Source organism: Pelodiscus sinensis, chromosome 2 (assembly GCF_049634645.1).
Source record: "Pelodiscus sinensis isolate JC-2024 chromosome 2, ASM4963464v1, whole genome shotgun sequence".
NCBI lineage: Eukaryota > Metazoa > Chordata > Testudines > Trionychidae > Pelodiscus > Pelodiscus sinensis.
Window position 1 is genome coordinate 3,481,119 of NC_134712.1, and position 18,596 is coordinate 3,499,714.

At 56.0% G+C, this 18,596-nt stretch overlaps 1 protein-coding gene across 1 annotated transcript; it reads left to right on the top strand.

Annotated features, from left to right (window-relative positions):
- Nucleotides 1-1,739: 1,739 nt before the first annotated feature.
- On the top strand, nucleotides 1,740-10,184 carry LOC112546259 (lymphocyte antigen 6E-like). The gene is made up of 3 exons (XM_025186063.2): nucleotides 1,740-1,863; nucleotides 7,082-7,201; nucleotides 8,272-10,184. The coding sequence occupies exons 1-3, from the start codon at nucleotides 1,812-1,814 to the stop codon at nucleotides 8,484-8,486; spliced, it is 387 nt and encodes a 128-aa protein (XP_025041848.2). The 5' UTR covers nucleotides 1,740-1,811; the 3' UTR covers nucleotides 8,487-10,184.
- The last annotated feature ends 8,412 nt before the right edge of the window (nucleotides 10,185-18,596 follow it).

Genomic DNA, 18,596 nt, shown 5'->3' on the forward strand with positions numbered 1-18,596 from the left:
ATTTCCTGTTCCGTGGCATGTGTGAATCCTCCAAGGAACTCCCTGCCACGGGCGCCTCCTGCAGCCACGAGCTTAGCAAGAGCTGACCGGGATTAGAGTTACATGACTAATGACAGCGCTGTGCACAGCAGCATGACACCATTACAAGGCGTCATGCTTGACAAAGCCCCGGACGGGTTGACTGAGTCGGGATTGGTCCTGCCTGGAGCAGGGCCTGGACTCGATGACCTTCCGAGGTCTTTTCCAGCTCTATGGCTCTATGGCTCTATGCTGCGGGGCAGAAACAAGCCACTCGCTGCTAGGAGTCACATAGGCGCCTGCCCTACTGTGAGGTGAGGCCACTAGATGCCCATCTACGTGTGTATTGCACCTTGCACGGACGTGAGTCGGCAGGGCCGTCCCGAAGCGCTCCAGCGATGCGGCGGGACGGCCGTGAGGGACAGAGGCGAGCAACGCGGGCGCAGAAGGGGCTCGAGGGCCCGGTGGACGGGGTGGGATTCAGAGAGCGACGTGGTGCGGGGAAGAGCTTGTCAGACGGGACCAGTGAGTTTCCATTTTGGGACACTTCCCAGGGGGCCTGGAGCAGTGCTCCCCCTAAGGTGCGCGCACCACGAATTTGAGGCCGTGCCCATCTCCTCAGCAGAGCTGCACAGTGGCCGCCCTGCCCCAGGAGCAGCACGGCGGCCATCACGCGGCCCTGGCCCATGCTTCAGCCTTTCCCCAGGGCTGCGGACTCTGGTGACGCCGGCTGGGGGCCAGAGCCGGGGCCACGTGGTGGGGGGCTGGGTTTGCTCTAGCAGTCAGGACAGGGGGAGGGGGGTGCGGGAGAGTCTCTTGGGGAGACGTGGCCTCATGGTTGGCGCACAAGACACAACTCACTCCGCTCACGGGGGGAAAATCTCAGCGGGAACCCTGGCCTTGCCTTTCAGACAAGGGGGACGCCTGCCCGCTGTGAAGTCACGCCCCATCGCGGTGCCTCCCCCAGGAGCCGGGAGGAAAGCACAGGAAAGCAGTGGGAAGGAAAGATGGCGGCTGAGTTCACAGGGGCATCCTTAGCCGGCGTCAATTAGCGTAGCTCTGACTTCAGCGGAGTAGGCCAGTGGACGCCGGCGAAGGAGATGTCCCCAGGGCTGTAGGGAAGGGTTGGCTAAACACCCCACGTCACCTCCCTTCTGCCAATAAAAATGACTAAGACCCTAGGGGAGGGGGGAGAGCAAAGCATGAGCCCACCCCAGCCCCACCTCCTTGGGGGCAGGAGGAAAGCTTAAGCCTGAGCCCTCAGGGAAGGGGGGCTGTAATTGGCTCTCCATCGCCCAAGGCGGAGGGGGCTCGGCCTTCTGAAAGTCTCACGCCAGCCTTGGCGAGTCCATGGAAACGGGGCCCCCATGCACGTCGGGCCCTGCTCCACGGTCCGAGAGCCGCTGGGCGGCAGGAGGCCCCATAGCTCAGCCTTCCACGACGGGGGGGGAGACAAGTCTAGACCAGGTGAGCATCCATCCGCCCCTGAGATTCCCTACGTGGGGGTGCTCCTGCGGAAGGCCCCGCTCTGTTCTCAGAGGCCTTCCTCCCCTGCAGTCCAACCCCAGCAGGAGGAAAGCCAGCGAGACACGGAAATTCCCCATGGAAGCCAGCATAGGTCACCTAGACTCCAAGCAGGAAAACTCCCACATGTGCACATGACACACCCCGGCCTGATGTGTTATCTGCCCGATGAGCCACCCCAAACCTGTAAAACTGCTGCCTGTGGTAGGTATATAACCTGACTGTGCAGCTGCTGGGCATCCTCTGCGGGTGGAGAGGCGGCACGGAAGATGAAGGCTTTTCTCGTCGCCCTGCTGGCTGCCACCCTGTGCGTGGAGCGAGGTGAGACACCAGCGATTCCCCGCGGTTAGACAGCGGGGACACGAAGGCCGGGAAGTCCCTGGGGAATGGCAGATGCCAGGGAGTTATTGCAGCCATCGTGGTACCGATGCCGTGCGGCCGTGGTAAATTTCTGCCAGAGCTGGAGTACAGGAACGGTCAACAAAACGGATTAGGAGTAGAGAGCAGCGTCCATATGAGGAGAGATTAACGACCGGGACATTTCTGCTTGGAAAAGAGGACTGCGAGGGGATAGAAATATAGAGAGAAGTCTATAAAATCATGGTGGCTGTGGAGAACATAAATATAGAAGGGTTCTGTACTCCTCTTCACACAGAACCAGGGTCACCAAATGAAATGAATGGGCAGCAGGTTTAAAACAAACAAAAGGAAGTATTTCCTCTCACAACGCACAGTCAGCCTGTGGAACTCCTTGCCACAGGATGTTGTGAAGGCCAAGATTATAACGGATTAAAAGACTAATGAGATACATTCATGGACGACAGGTCCGTCAGTAGCTATTAGCACAGGCAGTGGTGACCATGCGCCAGGAGGAGGTTAGCCATTGGCCCCGCCTTCTTTGCCCAAGGCCCCGCCCCTTTCAGTCAGGCGGTGCAGCTGGGCCGTGGGCAGGCAGTGCCGTCCAGCAGTGAGAGAACAGGCAGCACTGTGGCCCCGTGCTTGCTTACCCCCGTCTTTGGGCCACAAGGGACCAGCAGGCCAGAGGGGCTGGGGCCATGTCTGGCTGTTTGGCGAGACAGCAAGGGCGATTAGCCACCTGGGCAGGGATGGTGTCCTTCGCCTGTTTGCCAGAAGCTGGGCATGGGGCACAGGGAAGGGTTCACTTGATTCCCTGTTCGGTTCACTTCCTGTGGGGCACCCGGCAGTGGCCACTGGGGGCAGACAGGACCCTGGGCTAGCTGGGCCTTTGGCCTGACCCAGTCTGGCCGTTCTTCTGGTACCGTGACCAGACATGGGAAGGAGCTAAGCCTAGCGAGTCTGGTGGCTTGCAACAACCACTCGGACCGATGGCTAAGGGGAATCATAGAATACTAGGACTGGAAGGGACCTCGAGAGGTCATCGAGTCCAGTCCCCTGCCCTCACGGCAGCTGATCAGATGTTTGTTGGCTCAGCGCGATAGTCTGGACGCTCCCCTGCCGACATCAAAGGTATTTGTCAACCACCCAGGTATGCCTCATCCCAGGAGGCTGATCAGCTGTTTGTCGGCTCAGCGCGGCAGCCATGTACATTTAAATGAAGCGGCGATTATTTAAATCGCCGCTTCATTTTACTATGTCTGGTAGCCTAATCTACATGCCTCTGTCGCCAGAGGCATGTAGTCTAGACGTACCCTTAGTTTCAAACCTGCCGGCAATTACCTAGCTGACTGTAAATTCTTATCATCTGCGACAAGGGAGTCCCAGGCTGTGAGAAACCTTTCCCCTCGGTCGGAGACATACTCGAGGGAACAATCCCACCCATGATAGCACTGTCCTGTCCAAGGACAGCACAGAGCTCCAGCAGTACTACCCTCTCCAAGGATAGCACAGGCGTCCAGCAACACTACCCTCTCCAAGGATAGCACAGGCGTCCAGCAACACTACCCTCTCCAAGGATAGCACAGGCGTCCAGCAACACTACCCTCTCCAAGGAGAGCACAGGCGTCCAGCAACACTACCCTCTCCAAGGAGAGCACAGGCGTCCAGCAACACTACCCTCTCCAAGGAGAGCACAGGCGTCCAGCAACACTACCCTCTCCAAGGATAGCACAGGCGTCCAGCAACACTACCCTCTCCAAGGAGAGCACAGGCGTCCAGCAACACTACCCTCTCCAAGGAGAGCACAGGCGTCCAGCAACACTACCCTCTCCAAGGATAGCACAGGCGTCCAGCAACACTACCCTCTCCAAGGAGAGCACAGGCGTCCAGCAACACTACCCTCTCCAAGGAGAGCACAGGCGTCCAGCAACACTACCCTCTCCAAGGAGAGCACAGGCGTCCAGCAACACTACCCTCTCCAAGGATAGCACAGGCGTCCAGCAACACTACCCTCTCCAAGGAGAGCACAGGCGTCCAGCAACACTACCCTCTCCAAGGAGAGCACAGGCGTCCAGCAACACTACCCTCTCCAAGGATAGCACAGGCGTCCAGCAACACTACCCTCTCCAAGGAGAGCACAGGCGTCCAGCAACACTACCCTCTCCAAGGAGAGCACAGGCGTCCAGCAACACTACCCTCTCCAAGGAGAGCACAGGCGTCCAGCAACACTACCCTCTCCAAGGAGAGCACAGGCGTCCAGCAACACTACCCTCTCCAAGGATAGTGCGGGAGTCCACACAAACTGTCAGCTTGACTCACACTCCTGATGTGCCGGGGGAAACCGCCCTTGCTTTCAGCAGCTGTTCAGTGACACTGACAACACCGGTGCGGCTGCCGTCCCCCTCCGGACTTCACTCACTCAAAACCATGCGCTTGGACTCGCTTGGTTCGAGGACCCCCAGGTCACCAGGGCCTGGGAGAGGAGGAGATGGAGGGAGTGTAACAGTGAGATAAGAGAAAACTGCCCTCTCCCTGTGCTTTCAGCGTATTTACTTTGGGCAACCGACAGCACTTTGCATGCGGCCGCGTTCCCCCTGCCTCGTGCACCATCTGTGCATTCTTGCTTTTTCTCTGTGGTTTGTGTGTGTGTGTGGGGGGGGGGGAGTGTTCACAAGACAATAGCAGAGACAGCAGCATAACAGGAAATGGTGCCTGACAACAACCCACAGCTTTGCATAGTGGTTGGAGCCCGACTAGGTTTTCAGCACATTCAAGTCGATGGCGTCCCTTTAACGAGGCCACCAAAGAGCTCACATGTACCGTCCGAGGTACAGTAGGTTGGGAGACACCTTGCGGGGCTCACGCGCTTGTTGCTACCTGCCGGCTCTGAGGTAACCTGTCGAACTGAGTCGCGCCCTCGGCCTTTGCCAGACTCCAGCTCGATATGTACCCTAGAGATTGGTGCATCTCCCTGCGGGTCCCTTTGCCCAAGGACTCCCGCTGTGCGGTAAGAGCCAGGGCCACCAAGTTTGGCAGGAGGCCTCCTTGGCTCCTAACTGAACGCAAGGGCAGGGTTGGGCTGTGCCGGGAAAACCGGACGTTCTGGGAAAGGGACCGTTTTCCATCGCAGCGGCCACTGGGGTCAGTGTGCACACTTTGAAGTAGGAATAAGAGATCCTCCGGAAAAGGGCTTTTTTCCAGAGGATCGGGGCCAGTGTAGACGCTCTTTTCCGGCTTTTCTAAAAGCCGGAAAAAAGCGGCGGACATTTTTATTTAAATGCCGCGGGGGATATTTAAATCCCCCGCGGATTTCCCTATTACGACCTGTGAAATTAGCATGCCCCTTTCGGAAAAGGGGCCAGTGTAGACGTAGCCACCGTGTGTGTGTGTGGGGGGGGGTGGCTCTGTGGGGCTTGGGAAGAAGGGGTGGGGCACCCCTCAGCCCTCTGCCGCCCGGAGAGTGGTGCCCCTCCCCCATCCCTCAGAGCTGCGTGGAGCGTACGGCGTGCCCCACCACCGGCACGGGGAGCCCCAGGCCCCTTTGAATCGCCAGGCTCTGGGGTACCTGCGCCCCCTTTGCTCCCCCCCATCAGCAGGCCTGGGCCTGCAGCTTTTCCTCCAAAGTGCCATCGCTTCCCTCAGACGGCGCAGGATGGAGCTGTGAAGGCTGCTGGCTCTGCGCTTGCCCCTGCCGCGCCCGGAAAGGCGTTCGCCCGCACTCTCCGGGTTGAGGGGTGGGGGAGGGGGTAATGGGGCCCCTCTCTCCTTGCTATCTCTGCTACGACCGGCCTCCGGGGCGTCTCTCTGAAAGGCCCTGGACGGTCCCGCCCACCCCCGACAAGCACCCTAAACATGAAGGCCTCACTATGCAGCAGCTGGGCTGGCCACTATCCATGGGAGCTCCAGGTCAATGAGGGCAAGTGAATCAATATTCCCCTGCCATGAGCCACTTTTAGCTCTCTGGCTCCCCTAACACGCCCCCCTCTCTTGGCAAGACACCTGGGTCTCTCTCCCTCCTGACTGGTGTTGTTCCAGGCTGCCAGGTTCCCTGCCTACACTGTGACCTCCCCAGAGGGGCAGACTCCCCAAACAGGCCAGCTGATGCCAGTTCCAACCCTGGGGAAACTGGGGGTGGCTGAGCCCAGGATGGGTGGCTTGCACTGGGACTGCCTCACTGCCTGGCTCCAGCTCAGGCACATGGCCCCAGAGGCTAGAAATAGCATCATCGGAGGTCAGCGGACGATACCACAGGGCCTCTCTAAGCAAGCACACCTATGCTCCTCTATTAGGGTTACTCTTGAAAGGCGGGAGATAATTCTATTAGTGCGCTGCTTGCACGGGGGCAGAATCGGCAGTGCTATGGGCAAAGTGGGGGACCGGCAGCCTGCCAGTGGGCCCGATACTGCCCACCCCGATCTAGATGCCTCCAGTTTCCATGAGCCGGGGTGTGACTTCCAACAGATTTGGCAATTTCCCGCAGTTTCGTGGACAAACCTTACTGAATTAAGTTTAAGTATTTTCGGAGTTCATTGTCTTAAAAATGCTGGAGCAATAGCTTGTTACTTGTGCTCCACAGACCTGTGGGGGTCTGGGCAAGGACGGGGAACCTTTTTTGAGTGGGGTCCACTGACCCACAGAGTGCAGGAGTGGGCTGGGAGTCTGGGCAGGAGTGGGGGACAAGAGCAGCTTCCTCCCCCACCTGTGGGTTGGATCCAGACCTGGCTTTCCCGATTCTGGCCCCTGAAGCTCGGGGTCCCTCCCGCCCCACAGCAGGGAACCAGCACTGGTGTTCGAACCCCACGAGGGGACTGCAGGGGGCGGGCTGCAGGGCTGGAGCACAACACCTGCTCCTTGATGCAGGGGGAGCTCTGAGCTTCGGCGGCCGGATCCAGGCAAACCAGGAGCCGCATCCGGCCCCCCCCCGGGCCTTACGTTCCCCACCTCTTTAAGGGGTCTCTGAAAGGTAGAACAGCGGTTTTCCACTGGTGGTGCACAGATCCCTGGGGGTGGGGGGTCCACAGACCGGGTCTCTGATTCCCAAAGTGGCCTGCACCTTCCTTAAAAATGGGTTTGGGAGTCTGCTGGTGAAACAAAGGTTGAAAACCACCGAGCCAGATAATCCGAGCACGACGCATCCGCTTCTACCGAATTCTCAACCGGGGGGTGTGTTTTCCTGTTGCAGGCCACTCGCTGCTGTGCTACGCATGCCACAATGAGTCATCCAACCAGGAATGTATGAAGATAGCGATGTGTGCAAAAGAAGACAAATATTGTGTGACCATCCGGGATATGGTGGGAGCTGGTAAGTTTTGGGATCGGCCAGTGGCGGTGTCTAAGGACCGCAGCCAGCGATTGGGGCTTTCTTATGCCGGTTGCTGTATAGACAAGCCATGTAAGGTCTGATCCAAAGATCTCCTGGTCTAGATTAAACAGGCAGGTGAGACAGACGGGGGGGAGGGGCAAAGTAACTGGAAAGGACGGAGTTTTCAGAAGCAATGAAGTGACTTAGGAGCTCACGTCTTGCTGACTTTCTCGGTGAGCGGATTAGCCCCTCCACGGAGGTCTCCGCTCATCACCTGTCTAGCTTCAGACCTACCAGACCAGCTCCTGAGCAGGAGTGACCTGGCCTGCCTCTAGGGAAGTCAAGGGAGCGCTGCAGATTTATACCAGCCGCGGCTCTGACCCACCCCAGTAAAGGTGTTTCCAAGCTTCTAGTCAACAGGGGTCCAAGTGACATGGGCATCGATGCATGTCGCATGACGCGCAGCGGTGCCGGATCTCCCTCCCCCGGGCCACGCCCCCAAGCCTCGTTACTCCTCCCTCTGAGATTTTCAGCTTAGAAAAGAGGAGACTGAGCAGGGGATAGGATAGAGGTCTATAAAATCATGGCTGGTGTGGAAAAAGTGAATAAGGAAAAGTTCTGTACTTGTTCCCAGAACATAAGCACTAGGGGGCCACCAAATGAAATGAATAGGTAGCAGGTTTAAAAAAAAAAAGGAAGTTTTCCTTCACACAGCGCACAGTCTACCTGTGGAACTCCTTGCCAGAGGATGTTGTGAAGACCAGGACTTTAATAGGGTTCACTTGATGATCCCCTGTTCTGTTCACTCCCTCTGGGGCACCTGGCATTGGCCACTGTCGGCAGACAGGATCCTGGGCTGGAGGGACCTTTGGTCTGACCCAGTTGGCTGTTTTTATATCCTTATGTTCATTTCCTGGCCTATGAAGACTGGTCATTAGTGGTAAAGAAATTCAGCTCTGCCGGTCACTATGGCTCCGCCACTGAGACACTGTTATCTCCTTGAGACTCAACATCGTCAGGACGCACGGGAACTTTTAAACACCGATTCCACCCTTGGTTTTCTTTTGCAGGCAAAGGTCAAAACCCTGAGGTCCGCATCTCCAAGATGTGCTCTCCAGAGTGTCCCCAAGGGGGCCTGGAGGAAGGCAAAACGACCACGAAAGTGTTCTGCTGCGATAAACCGTTGTGCAACGTGAATGGAGCCAGCAGCACGAAGACCAGCTACTCAATGATTTCCCTGGGGATCCTGGCTAACTTCATCTACCTCTTCCGATCGGGACTGTGAGGGGTCAGGAAAAGAGGACTTGATGTCCTGGAAAACCTGCACAGGCCCTAAGGAGACACCCACCCCTACTCCGTACAAAACTTTCCTTCACACCCCCTAAGTGTCCCTTCACACCCCCTTAGCAAATAGCACCTAGCTCCCTTTCCCCCCATGGGTCTGGTCTCTGTCACTGGGTCCAGAGACGCAGCTCCCGAGCCCGTGTTTCTTATCCGTGGTTTTGAAGACCTGGACATATCAACTAAACAGAGCTGGGCTCCCTATGGGCCCTCCCTCCAGCTCATGTACAGGATACTAATCTAGATCCTGATCTGGGAAAGCCCCTAAAGCATGTGCTTACATTTTAAAGCACATGCCTCGGTGCTTTCCTGAATTGGGGCCTATGTTATAATTATATAACACACAGCGTGTAGTCAACCTGTGGAACTCCTTGCCAGAGGAGGCTGTGAAGGCTAGGACTATAACAGAGTTTAAAGAGAAGGTAGATCATTTCATGGAGGTTAGGTCCATAAAAGGCTATTAGCCAGGGGATAAAATGGTGTCCTTGGCCTCTGTTTGTCAGAGGCTGGAGAGGGATGGCAGGAGACAAATCACTTGATCATTGTCTTCCGTCCACCCCCTCTGGGGCACCTGGTGCTGGCCACTGTCAGCGGACAGGCTACTGGGCTAGATGGACCTTTGGTCTGACCCAGTACGGCCGTTCTCATGTTCTTATGTTCTTATTTGCTCTGGCCAAGTAGTTCTCAGCTTTGCTGGTGCCATGGACGAGTATCGAAAAGGAAAATAAATTGATGGGCTACTAACCATTTGCTGACACAGCTTAGACCATCCCTGACATGTGCTTGTCAATCGTATTCTTGAAACCCTCCAGCAAGGGGAGGGGTCCCTGAGGAACCTGCCCCAGTGCTTACTAATCCGGATCGTTAGAATTCTCACTCTGTCCACACCTCCTCATGGTTCCATGAACAATTCCATCCGGCCTGGTCCTGGGGACATGCTTGGATTTGACTATGAACACACAGAACATTGTTGCACCCAGGGTGTGTGTGGGGCCCAAATGTTGCACACGGGTTGGCCAAGGGAGGTGTCTCTGGAAAGCCGACGCTTTGCTGATTCTGTTTGTGCCGTACCTATGCCTGTGTGAAGTTTGTAGGTAAAGTTCAGAGTATTGGCGCTGTGCTGATATTTCAAGTATTTGCTTCTGGGAGATGCCAGCAAGCGTTGCTCACCTATGGTGAGGGGTGGCTGCTGAGTGAATGGCAGCGCGCCTCTGCCAATGAACCTTACCAGTGCACATCCGAGGAGTTCTGCTGCAAGTCGAACAGGCTTCTCATGGCTATTTGCACATGGACCGGTGACGTGCTCATGGGACAAACTCCAGTTTGGGAGCGACCTTCACAAGAGGATTCCCTCCCCGTGGGCGAGTTTATAACAAGGGCCCCACTGGCTCCTCCGTTTGTCTTCACCCAGCGCATCACCTCAGAAGCAGCGTTGCTCCGAATCGGGCCCGGAAGGACTGATGACCCCACAGAGGATGAACTCCAGAGACTTTTAAGCTCGCAGTTGGTTCCATCTGTGCTAAGGACCTGTCCTGGGAATGTTGCGATTGGTGTACCTCATGTGATTTCTTTGACAATCCTACTCTCAGCCTTTTCTTTCTTTGAATAAACCTTTAGATTGTAGAGTCTAAAGGATTGGTCCAGAGGGCTCTTTCGGGTAAGAGCTGAGGTATAAATTGACCTGGAAATGCGACTGGTCCTTTGGGCCTGGGAGAACCTGTTGGGACTTGGGGAGATTGGGTTTTACAGCCTCTCACTCGTCCAAGGTGCGGGTCTGGTGGTGGCACAGGAAAAGCTGGAGTGTCGGAGGGAATTGCTTGGGTCATTTCTGGTTAGCCAAAGTAGTGTTCTTGGTGACTGGTTTGGTGCCTTATAATGAAAGACCCCCCCCCCCCCCCCCGTTTGGGCTATAGTAGTCCTGTCTCTCAGCAATTCACCCTGCTTTGACCGTCTCCGCGGTGTCCCCCCAAACCTGTTTTATCACAGGCCTCATGAGGGGTTTCGATTTTCAAATGCTGCTTCACGTGATTGCTTTGGTGCAAGAGTAACGGGCAGGATACACGCGACCATCTCTTGCAGGACTGATGCAGAGCAACGCACCACACGTGGCTCCTCCATTCGGGTCGGCTGGGCATGCCTCACCCCAAAGTATCAGAGGCAGCAGCACAGGGTACCGGGTGGGAGCTTGTCCACAAGGGGAACCAGTTTAAAAACCAGCTCCCGGTGCAGACCAGCTGCCTGCTGCCCCACACTGCTGCCTCTGATACAGAGGCAGCAGCATGGAACGGCAGCAGCTCCTATCCACAGGGGATCCGAGCTCCCCATGAACAGAGGCTGCTGTGGAGGGGTGAGGGAAGGGGAAGGAGGCAGCTGCCACAAAACAGCCTCCGTCCACGGTGAGCTCAGACCCCCGTGGACAGGGGCTGCTGACGGCGACCAGCCTCTGTACCCCCCCTCCAAGCTGCTGCCTCTATATAGAGGCAGCAAGTGGAGTAGGGGGGGAGGATGCATATAGTCAACAAGATTAACAGAGAAACCCAGGCTCAGCGGCTCCTCGTATACTCGACTACACGGTGACATCCCTAGGAGGGACAAGTGGCAGCGGAGAAGCAGCCAGCAGGGCCAGAGTGACAGATGGCAGCAGGGGCCAACGAGGGCAATAAATGGCAGCAACCGTGTGTCAGGTGCAGAGGCAGTAGGGGAGTGTTGCTCAATGCTTCCCTGCCCCCCCAGTTCTGGGGGCAAAGGGGGAACCACACACAGAGGCCCCTCTGAGCTCTGACTCTTTGCTAACCAAGGACAGACACTGGGAGCAGGGTAAAATGGAGGGAGAGGGGAGCGTTGTGCCTCCGGGGTGCTGACCCACGGGATTTTCCTACTGCAAAGTGGGAAACTGAGGCACAGGGCATTGCCCTGGGTACTGCTGGCTTATGACTGCATACAGCAGTGGTACCCAAACTTTTGGGGCTGCCGGGCGCCCGAGGGTGGGGCCGCTCACACGCCAGGCACCCGGGGGCGGGGCCACACATGCGCCCGGGGGCGGGGCTGCGCACATGCCTGGGGGCGGGGCCACCCATACGCTGCATGCCTGGAGCTGGCGCCACCCATGCGCCGCACTCCCGGGGCTGGCGCCACAACGGTGCTGCACGCCAAGGGATGGGACTGTCCATACGCCACGTGCCTGGGGGTGGGGCTGGCCCCGATCACTTGGTGGCCACACAGAAATGGCCCGGCGGGCACCATGACGCCCACGGGCACCACGTTAAGGACCACTGGCATACAGCTTTGAATGTGACTTTGAATGTGGCAGGGGGCTGGACTCGATGACCTCTTGAGGTCCCTTCCAGTCCTCGTATCTATGATTCTATGACTGTGGTTCTTTGCCACACGGATGCTTTTCCTAGCTCTGCGGACAGTTCTCTTTCCTTACACACGCAGCTCTTGTGTGCCGGGAAGTATTGCTTCTCAGAGGTGCCCGGGGGGAGTGTGGCTTTCCTGGGTGGGGGCGAGACCCGGCTCTGGGATGTAGTGTTATGAGTCACTCCTAAATATTGAACCCGGCCCGGTTGCTTCCTTCACCTGGCCCAGGGTCGCATACGCTGCAGTCCACAGGGACCCACCTGTCGCTCTGGTGTCTCAGGGTCAAAGCCCAAGGTGCCGCCGCCCCCAAATTACCGTCAGGCAGACCACAGAAGCCAGAGGCTCGCCAACAGCCCCCAGCCGCGCTGTTTTGCCTGTGGTGTTTGGGGTTTCCTAGGAAGTGGCTGACCCCACATCGTGTGCCGTCATTCCGGGGTCCACACACGCTTGGAAGGACGTGCCCAAAATAGCAGCCTCCTCCAGAGCAGCCTGCTTATTCCTCCCCGGCCTTTAGCATGAGAGAACAACTACATCTCTCTCCATTCCCTTCCTTCCAGCTCCTCCCTGTCCCCAGTCAGTCCCTGCCCCACACTCTCTTGCCCCCTCTACACCCAGTATCCCCTTCCCCCTGCGTGTTCCCTCCTTTTCCCAGCCTCTTCCCCTTCCATCGTATCAGCCTCTAGCCAACTGCCCGTTCTTCAGACCCCTATCTACCTCTCCCTGCATGCTGCAGTCCCCTGCCCGCTCCGAGTTCCTAGCCGTGGCGTCCATCTTCCATGAGGGCAGCCTGGCTTTATCGACATTGGCCGGGCTCGACAAGCTATAGAATCTACTCGTGGCGAGTCGATTTCAGCCGCGTGCCCCGTTCACCGGCGGGGCGCACACACTCAGTGTGGGTCTTGCGCAGTACGGGGCTGGCGAGTGGTTTTCGCCGCCGTTTGTCACGCCCTGGACATTGGAAACCAGGGGCGATGGCGGCCATCTTCACTAGGTGCCGCCGCATTGACACTTGAAGAGGCTGCAGTGAAATCAAACCCCTGTTGAGGATGGTCTAGCCGGGGCTTGGTCCTGCCGTGAGGGCAGAGGCAAAAATCCATGGGAAAGATGCAGCAGACCAAGAAACGCTTCAAAACCAGATGTTGCGGGAGCTGGCAGTTCTGGGTAGCCCTGAATCAGGACGTGCCTTTGTGAAGCCCGCCCCTGCGCCGAGGGCTCCCCACGCCTGCAACCGCTGCTGGTAACATCCATAGAATCCTAGCACACTAGAACATTCTCATACTGGCTCTTTGTTGACCACATAGTTTGGCTCTTGGGTGTGAAAAGGTGGCCGACCCCTGATCTAGAGAGTGAAAAGAAATTCGATCATAGAGCCCAGTCTAGCAGACAAAGGAACAAGATCCAAGGCCTGGACAAATTCAGACCCACAATACGGCCCACATTTGTAGCCAGTTGTTTCTATCACTCAAACCCTTGAAATCACGACTGGATTCTTTGTCTAGATCTGCTTTATTTCAAATAGGAAGGAATTCAAGGCAGTGCAATGGCCGGTGTGAGGCAGGAGGTCAGACCGGATGCTCGTGGTGTTTTTTTTCCTGGTCTTACTCTGTGAATATGGGGCAGAAGGGCCATGTGGCGTGTGAAAGCACAATGGACTTGTGTTGGCAGTGCTAGTCTCTGGCCAGGCCTGCCAATGGGCGGGAAGAGTCAGCGGCAATTCAGCAGTGGCAGTAGCCGGACCCTTGGGTCCTTTAAATCTCCGCTGGAGCAGCACACATCAAGCTCCAGGTGGCTCTGAGGGCTGCCTGAAAGGGGGGGTCGGTGTGGTACACTCCGGGCCTCTCCCCTGCTGGGAGCACGAGGCCGGTCCCCTCACCTTGTCATCAGTCAGGGTTTTCGGGATTGTCCCGGTTCGTTGCTGACAGGTCCTCTACTCCGTCGGCGATGATATACTTTCGGCTGCGTGCATGCATGTGCTCCCTTTATCTATAATGTAGAAATATAATATAACATCTAGGCTACGTCTAGACTGGCATGATTTTCTGGAAATGTTTTTAACGGAAAAGTTTTCCATTAAAAGCATTTTCGGAAAAGAGCATCTAGATTGGCAGGACGCTTTTCCAGAAAAGCACTTTTTGCGGAAAAGCGTCCATGACCAATCTAGACGCGGTTTTGCGCAAAAAAGCCCCGATTGGCATTTTCGCGATCGGCGCTTTTTTGCGCAAAACAAATCTCAGCTGTCTACACTGGCCCTTTTGCGCAAAAGGGACTTTTGCCCGAACGGGAGCAGCATAGTATTTCCGTAAAAAGCACTGATTTCTTACAGTAGGAAGTCAGTGCTTTTGCAGAAATTCAAGTGGCCAGTGTAGACAGCTGGCAAGTTTTTCCGGAAAAGCGGCTGGTTTTCCGGAAAAACTGGCCAGTCTAGACACAGCCATGGAGATATACCATCTCATAGAACTGGAAGGGACCTTGAGAGGTCATCGAGTCCCGTCCTCTGCCCTCACAGCGGGACCAAGTACCACCCCATATCTAAAGCGTTAGACCCCGTGCACTTGGGTCAACACAGTGGATCTCTGAGAGTCCCCGGAGTCAGGCAAAGACGAAACCAATCGAGCAGGTTTATTGCCAAATGCGCTGCAGTAACAGTTGTCGGCAGAAAGTCTCAACGCCGAGCCACTGTGAATTCTGCAAGTGTTGACAATGTACCAACACATCACAGGCCTATTGCCAAACGACAGATATTAACAGTGGTCAGCCAATGGTAAGGCACTGTGTGGTCTGTACGTCTCCACAATGACACCTGCTGTGCCCTTTTATAGACATGTACAAACAACTTACATCACTTCTTTACGTATCAGGGTGCCACCCTCTGTTGCCTAGTTACCACCCCTCACATTACAGAAGGAGGACTCACTATCCTTCATGATGTCAACGTCAACCTGGTCCTGAACCTAGGTCGGTATGTACATTAGTTTTTGGGGAGTCTTTTGTACCAAGACATGTGTTATTAGGATGTTCCGCTACTCCCCTTAGGGTCACAATCTGCACCCGGTGCCGCCCTATGTCCTTCCACGCTTGACCTAACTTACATAATCACACAGTTATCAATAGGGCCGCTTTCTTGGCTCCTGTGTTACTGAACCAAAGTCTTGCTCACTGGATTCCAGGCCTGTTGCTGTTTCCATGTTACAGGCCTTTATTCAGGCCTGCTGACTCCATGTTACTGACCCTCAACTTACTACTCCCAGGGGCCTGAAAAGTTTGCCAGTCTCACCACCCCACCCCCACGTTCAGCAAGGCTGGCTCGAGGTATTCTGGCACCCCGGGCACGGGCGCATGGCACTGCCCCGGCGCATGGTGCATGTGCGGGCCCGCCCGTAGGGAGCAGGCCCAACCCCCTAGGGTGCACAGACCCACCCCCGGGGCGCACGGTGCATGCGCGGCCTGGCTACGGCCTCTGGCGCGCAGCCCGGAGCCCGTCCCTAGGGTGCACAGCGCAAGCACAGCCCAGTCTGGCATGGCCGTCGCTGCCGGTGCACACGCCGGGCCGTGTAGAGCCCCACGGCCGTGGGGGAAAGGGTGTTGCTGGCCAGAGCGGCGGGGATGCGGGCGGGCCAGTGCCGTGGGAGCCGGGCGTGCGGCGCCTGATGGCAGCTGTAAGGGATCAGGTGCTGTCCATCAGTTGGCACCCTGGGCAGCTGCCCGGCTTGTCCATGCCTCCGTCCGGCTCTGTCCCCGGTCTCTGGCACATCCCTGAGTTCTGCACAGAAACCGGAGGCCTCACATGGTTAGGGACAAAGTCCTTGCATATTCTGCTCTCTTTCCCTTCATGACACAGAGCAGCATCAGGAAGGGGACCTTGCCTTCTTTGTAGCCCTTCCCCATTTATTCCTGCACCTGGGCTCAGTCACTTGGGCTGTGTCTACACTGGGCCACTTATTCCGGAAAATCAGCCACTTTTCTGGAATAAGCTGCGAGCTGTCTACACTGGCCCTTGAATTTCCAGAAAAGCAATGATGCTCTGCTGTACAAAATCAGCCGCTATTCCGGAAAAACTATTCTGCTCCCGCTCGGGCATAAGTCCTTATTCCGGAACACTGTTCCAGAAAAGGGCCAGTGTAGACAGCCCAGTAGTCTTTTCCGGAAAAAAGCCCCGATTGCGAAAATGGCGATCGGGGCTCTTTTCCGGAAAAGCGCGTCTACATTGGCCACAGACGCTTTTCCGGAAAAAGGGCTTTTCCGGAAAAGCAGCCTGCTAATGTAGACGCTCCTTTTCCGGAAAAACTGAAAACGGAATAGTATTCCGTTTTAAGCATTTCCGGAAATTCATGCCAGTGTAGACACAGCCTTAGGGTATGTCTACTTGACGTGGCTCCGTCGACGGAGCCATGAAGATTTGTTTATTGGGCAAAGGGAAATGAAGCGGTGATTTAAATAATCGCCGCTTCATTTAAATTTAAATGGCTGCCACGCTGAGCCGACAAAGAGCTGATCAGCTGTTTGTCGGCTCAGCGCGCTAGTCTGGACGCTCCCCCTGTCGACATCAAGGCCCTTTGTCGACCGCCCCGGTAAACCTCATCCCACGAGGAATAACAGGGTGGTCGACAAAGGGCTTTGATGTCGACCGTAGAGCATCCAGACTAGCGCGCTGAGCCGACAAACAGCTGATCAGCTGTTTGTCGGCTCAGCGCGGCAGCCATGTAAATTTAAATGAAGCCGTGATTATTTAAATCGCCGCTTCATTTCCCGTTGCCTACAACCCTCATCTACATGGCTCACGCCCTGCTGAAAGAGAGAGACAGCCAATGCAGAGATCGCTGTTCTGAAAAGTCACGCCCTGGCTTTTTTCCATGAAGCTTTGCCACCGCAACAAAACCCAGCCACAGAGAGAAAAAAGGTCAAAGATGGAGGAAGTGAAAGCTGTATTTTTAAAACACTCCACAGCGGAGGGAAAGGTTGGGGGGAACCAGATGTGGTAGCAGCTGTGGCTTGTTGTCAGCATCGCAGGCTGCTGGCCGGCGCTGTGCAAATGCTCAGAGAAGTTTCTGTATTATTTATTGGCAATTGTGCCCACAAAATGGGGGGCATTTTCAAACCATTCAAGGACGGCTGGTGTCCAGGCAAAGGAGTGCTTAAAGAACTTCAGAGCAACCCTACGGGGTCATGCCAAGGTGCATCTAGGGTGTGGTTTTATGAGCGTGGCTGGAGCTAGATGCTTCAGAGGGAATGAACGGAACGGGGTAGTCACTGAGTGATTCAACCTCTATCATCCAGGCCCAGCTTCTGGCATTCAGAGGTTTAGGGACACGCGGAGTGTAGGGTTGCATCTCTGACCATCTTGGTCCATACCCATCGGTGGATCTCTTCTGCATGAACCTATCTGGTTCTTTTTTGAATCCAGCTAAATGTTGGGCCTCCACGACATCCACTGGCAAGGAGTTCCACAGGTTGACTGTGTGTTGCGTGAAGGAGGACAAACAGACAGATTGAAATTGGGGACAGAGAACAATAAGAGGCAATTTATCTACCAGCCAGTTGGCTTCCCAGTAGGCAACATGGCTGAGGCATATCTCTGAAGGGGTAGGGGCCTCACAGAAGAACTAAAGGAGGGTGTACCCCTCACAGGGGCTATGCCAGCATTTCCAAAGTGTGGTTTGCGGCCCAGTACCGGTCCTTAGAAAAAAAATACTGATCCTTAGAAAAATTATTGAGCACGATCCTATTAATTTGCGTGATGGGGTAGCAGCACCCCACACTGCCAAGCACGGCAGCGCAGCCCTCTTGGGAGAGAGCCCGCCACTGCAGCGTCTCTGCCGGGCATGCTCCTGGGTGGCGGGGTTAGATCCGGTGGGCGCTAAGACCCAGAGAGATACAGAACTCCCGGCACCTGACGCAGCTGGGGGAGCTGGCGCTGGCCAATAAAGCAGCCAGGACTGGAGCCAGAAGGGGGACAGAACAACCCGCCGGACAGGTAGGGCCAGTGACACAATGTAGTTACATAGTCATCATTTGCTTAATGAATATGCAAATATGCAAATGAATGGTATGGGTCCTCCAAAAGCTTGTGAATGGGTTTACTGGTCCCCAGTATCAAAAAGATTGGGAACCCCTGGGCGATGCGATTGAGTGTGTGAATGGCTGAGGATGTAGGTGGAGGATGGAGAGGGGACAACAGGAAGCCAGCGAGGGAGGGGCACTGCTGTACAGATCATTGACTCGCCAGCAGATGGTGAGATTATCAGGGTGAACACGGGAAGTCCCTGGCATAGTTATGTGCATTTTAACGGGGGTGGACACGAGCGAATATAGCAAATGGGACGCTTCCTCTTTAAAAGCACGGCAGGTGCACAGCGCATGAGGCAGTGCAGGGGCGAGGCTGTGTAGGTACTGGGTGCGGCTGGTGCCGCCGAAGGAGGCTGGTGCATGACTAGCCATGAAGGGAGCCCCCTATCTGCACAAAACCCTTAACCACAGGTGTGAATTCTCAGAGTAACCCCCATAGCTGAGCCCTGCGACACAAGAGCATGTTCTCCGATGCTCAGTTTTCCTTCTAGCTCTCATGCAGCTGGAGGGGGCTCCGACCTACTCCCTAGGCCCCTGCGGGTTCATGTGTGCGACCTCCCCTTCTATTCGGGTGGCTCTGGGGGGAGTTAGCTCCCATTTGCTCAGTGGAAACCCTTTAAGGTGTAAGCCG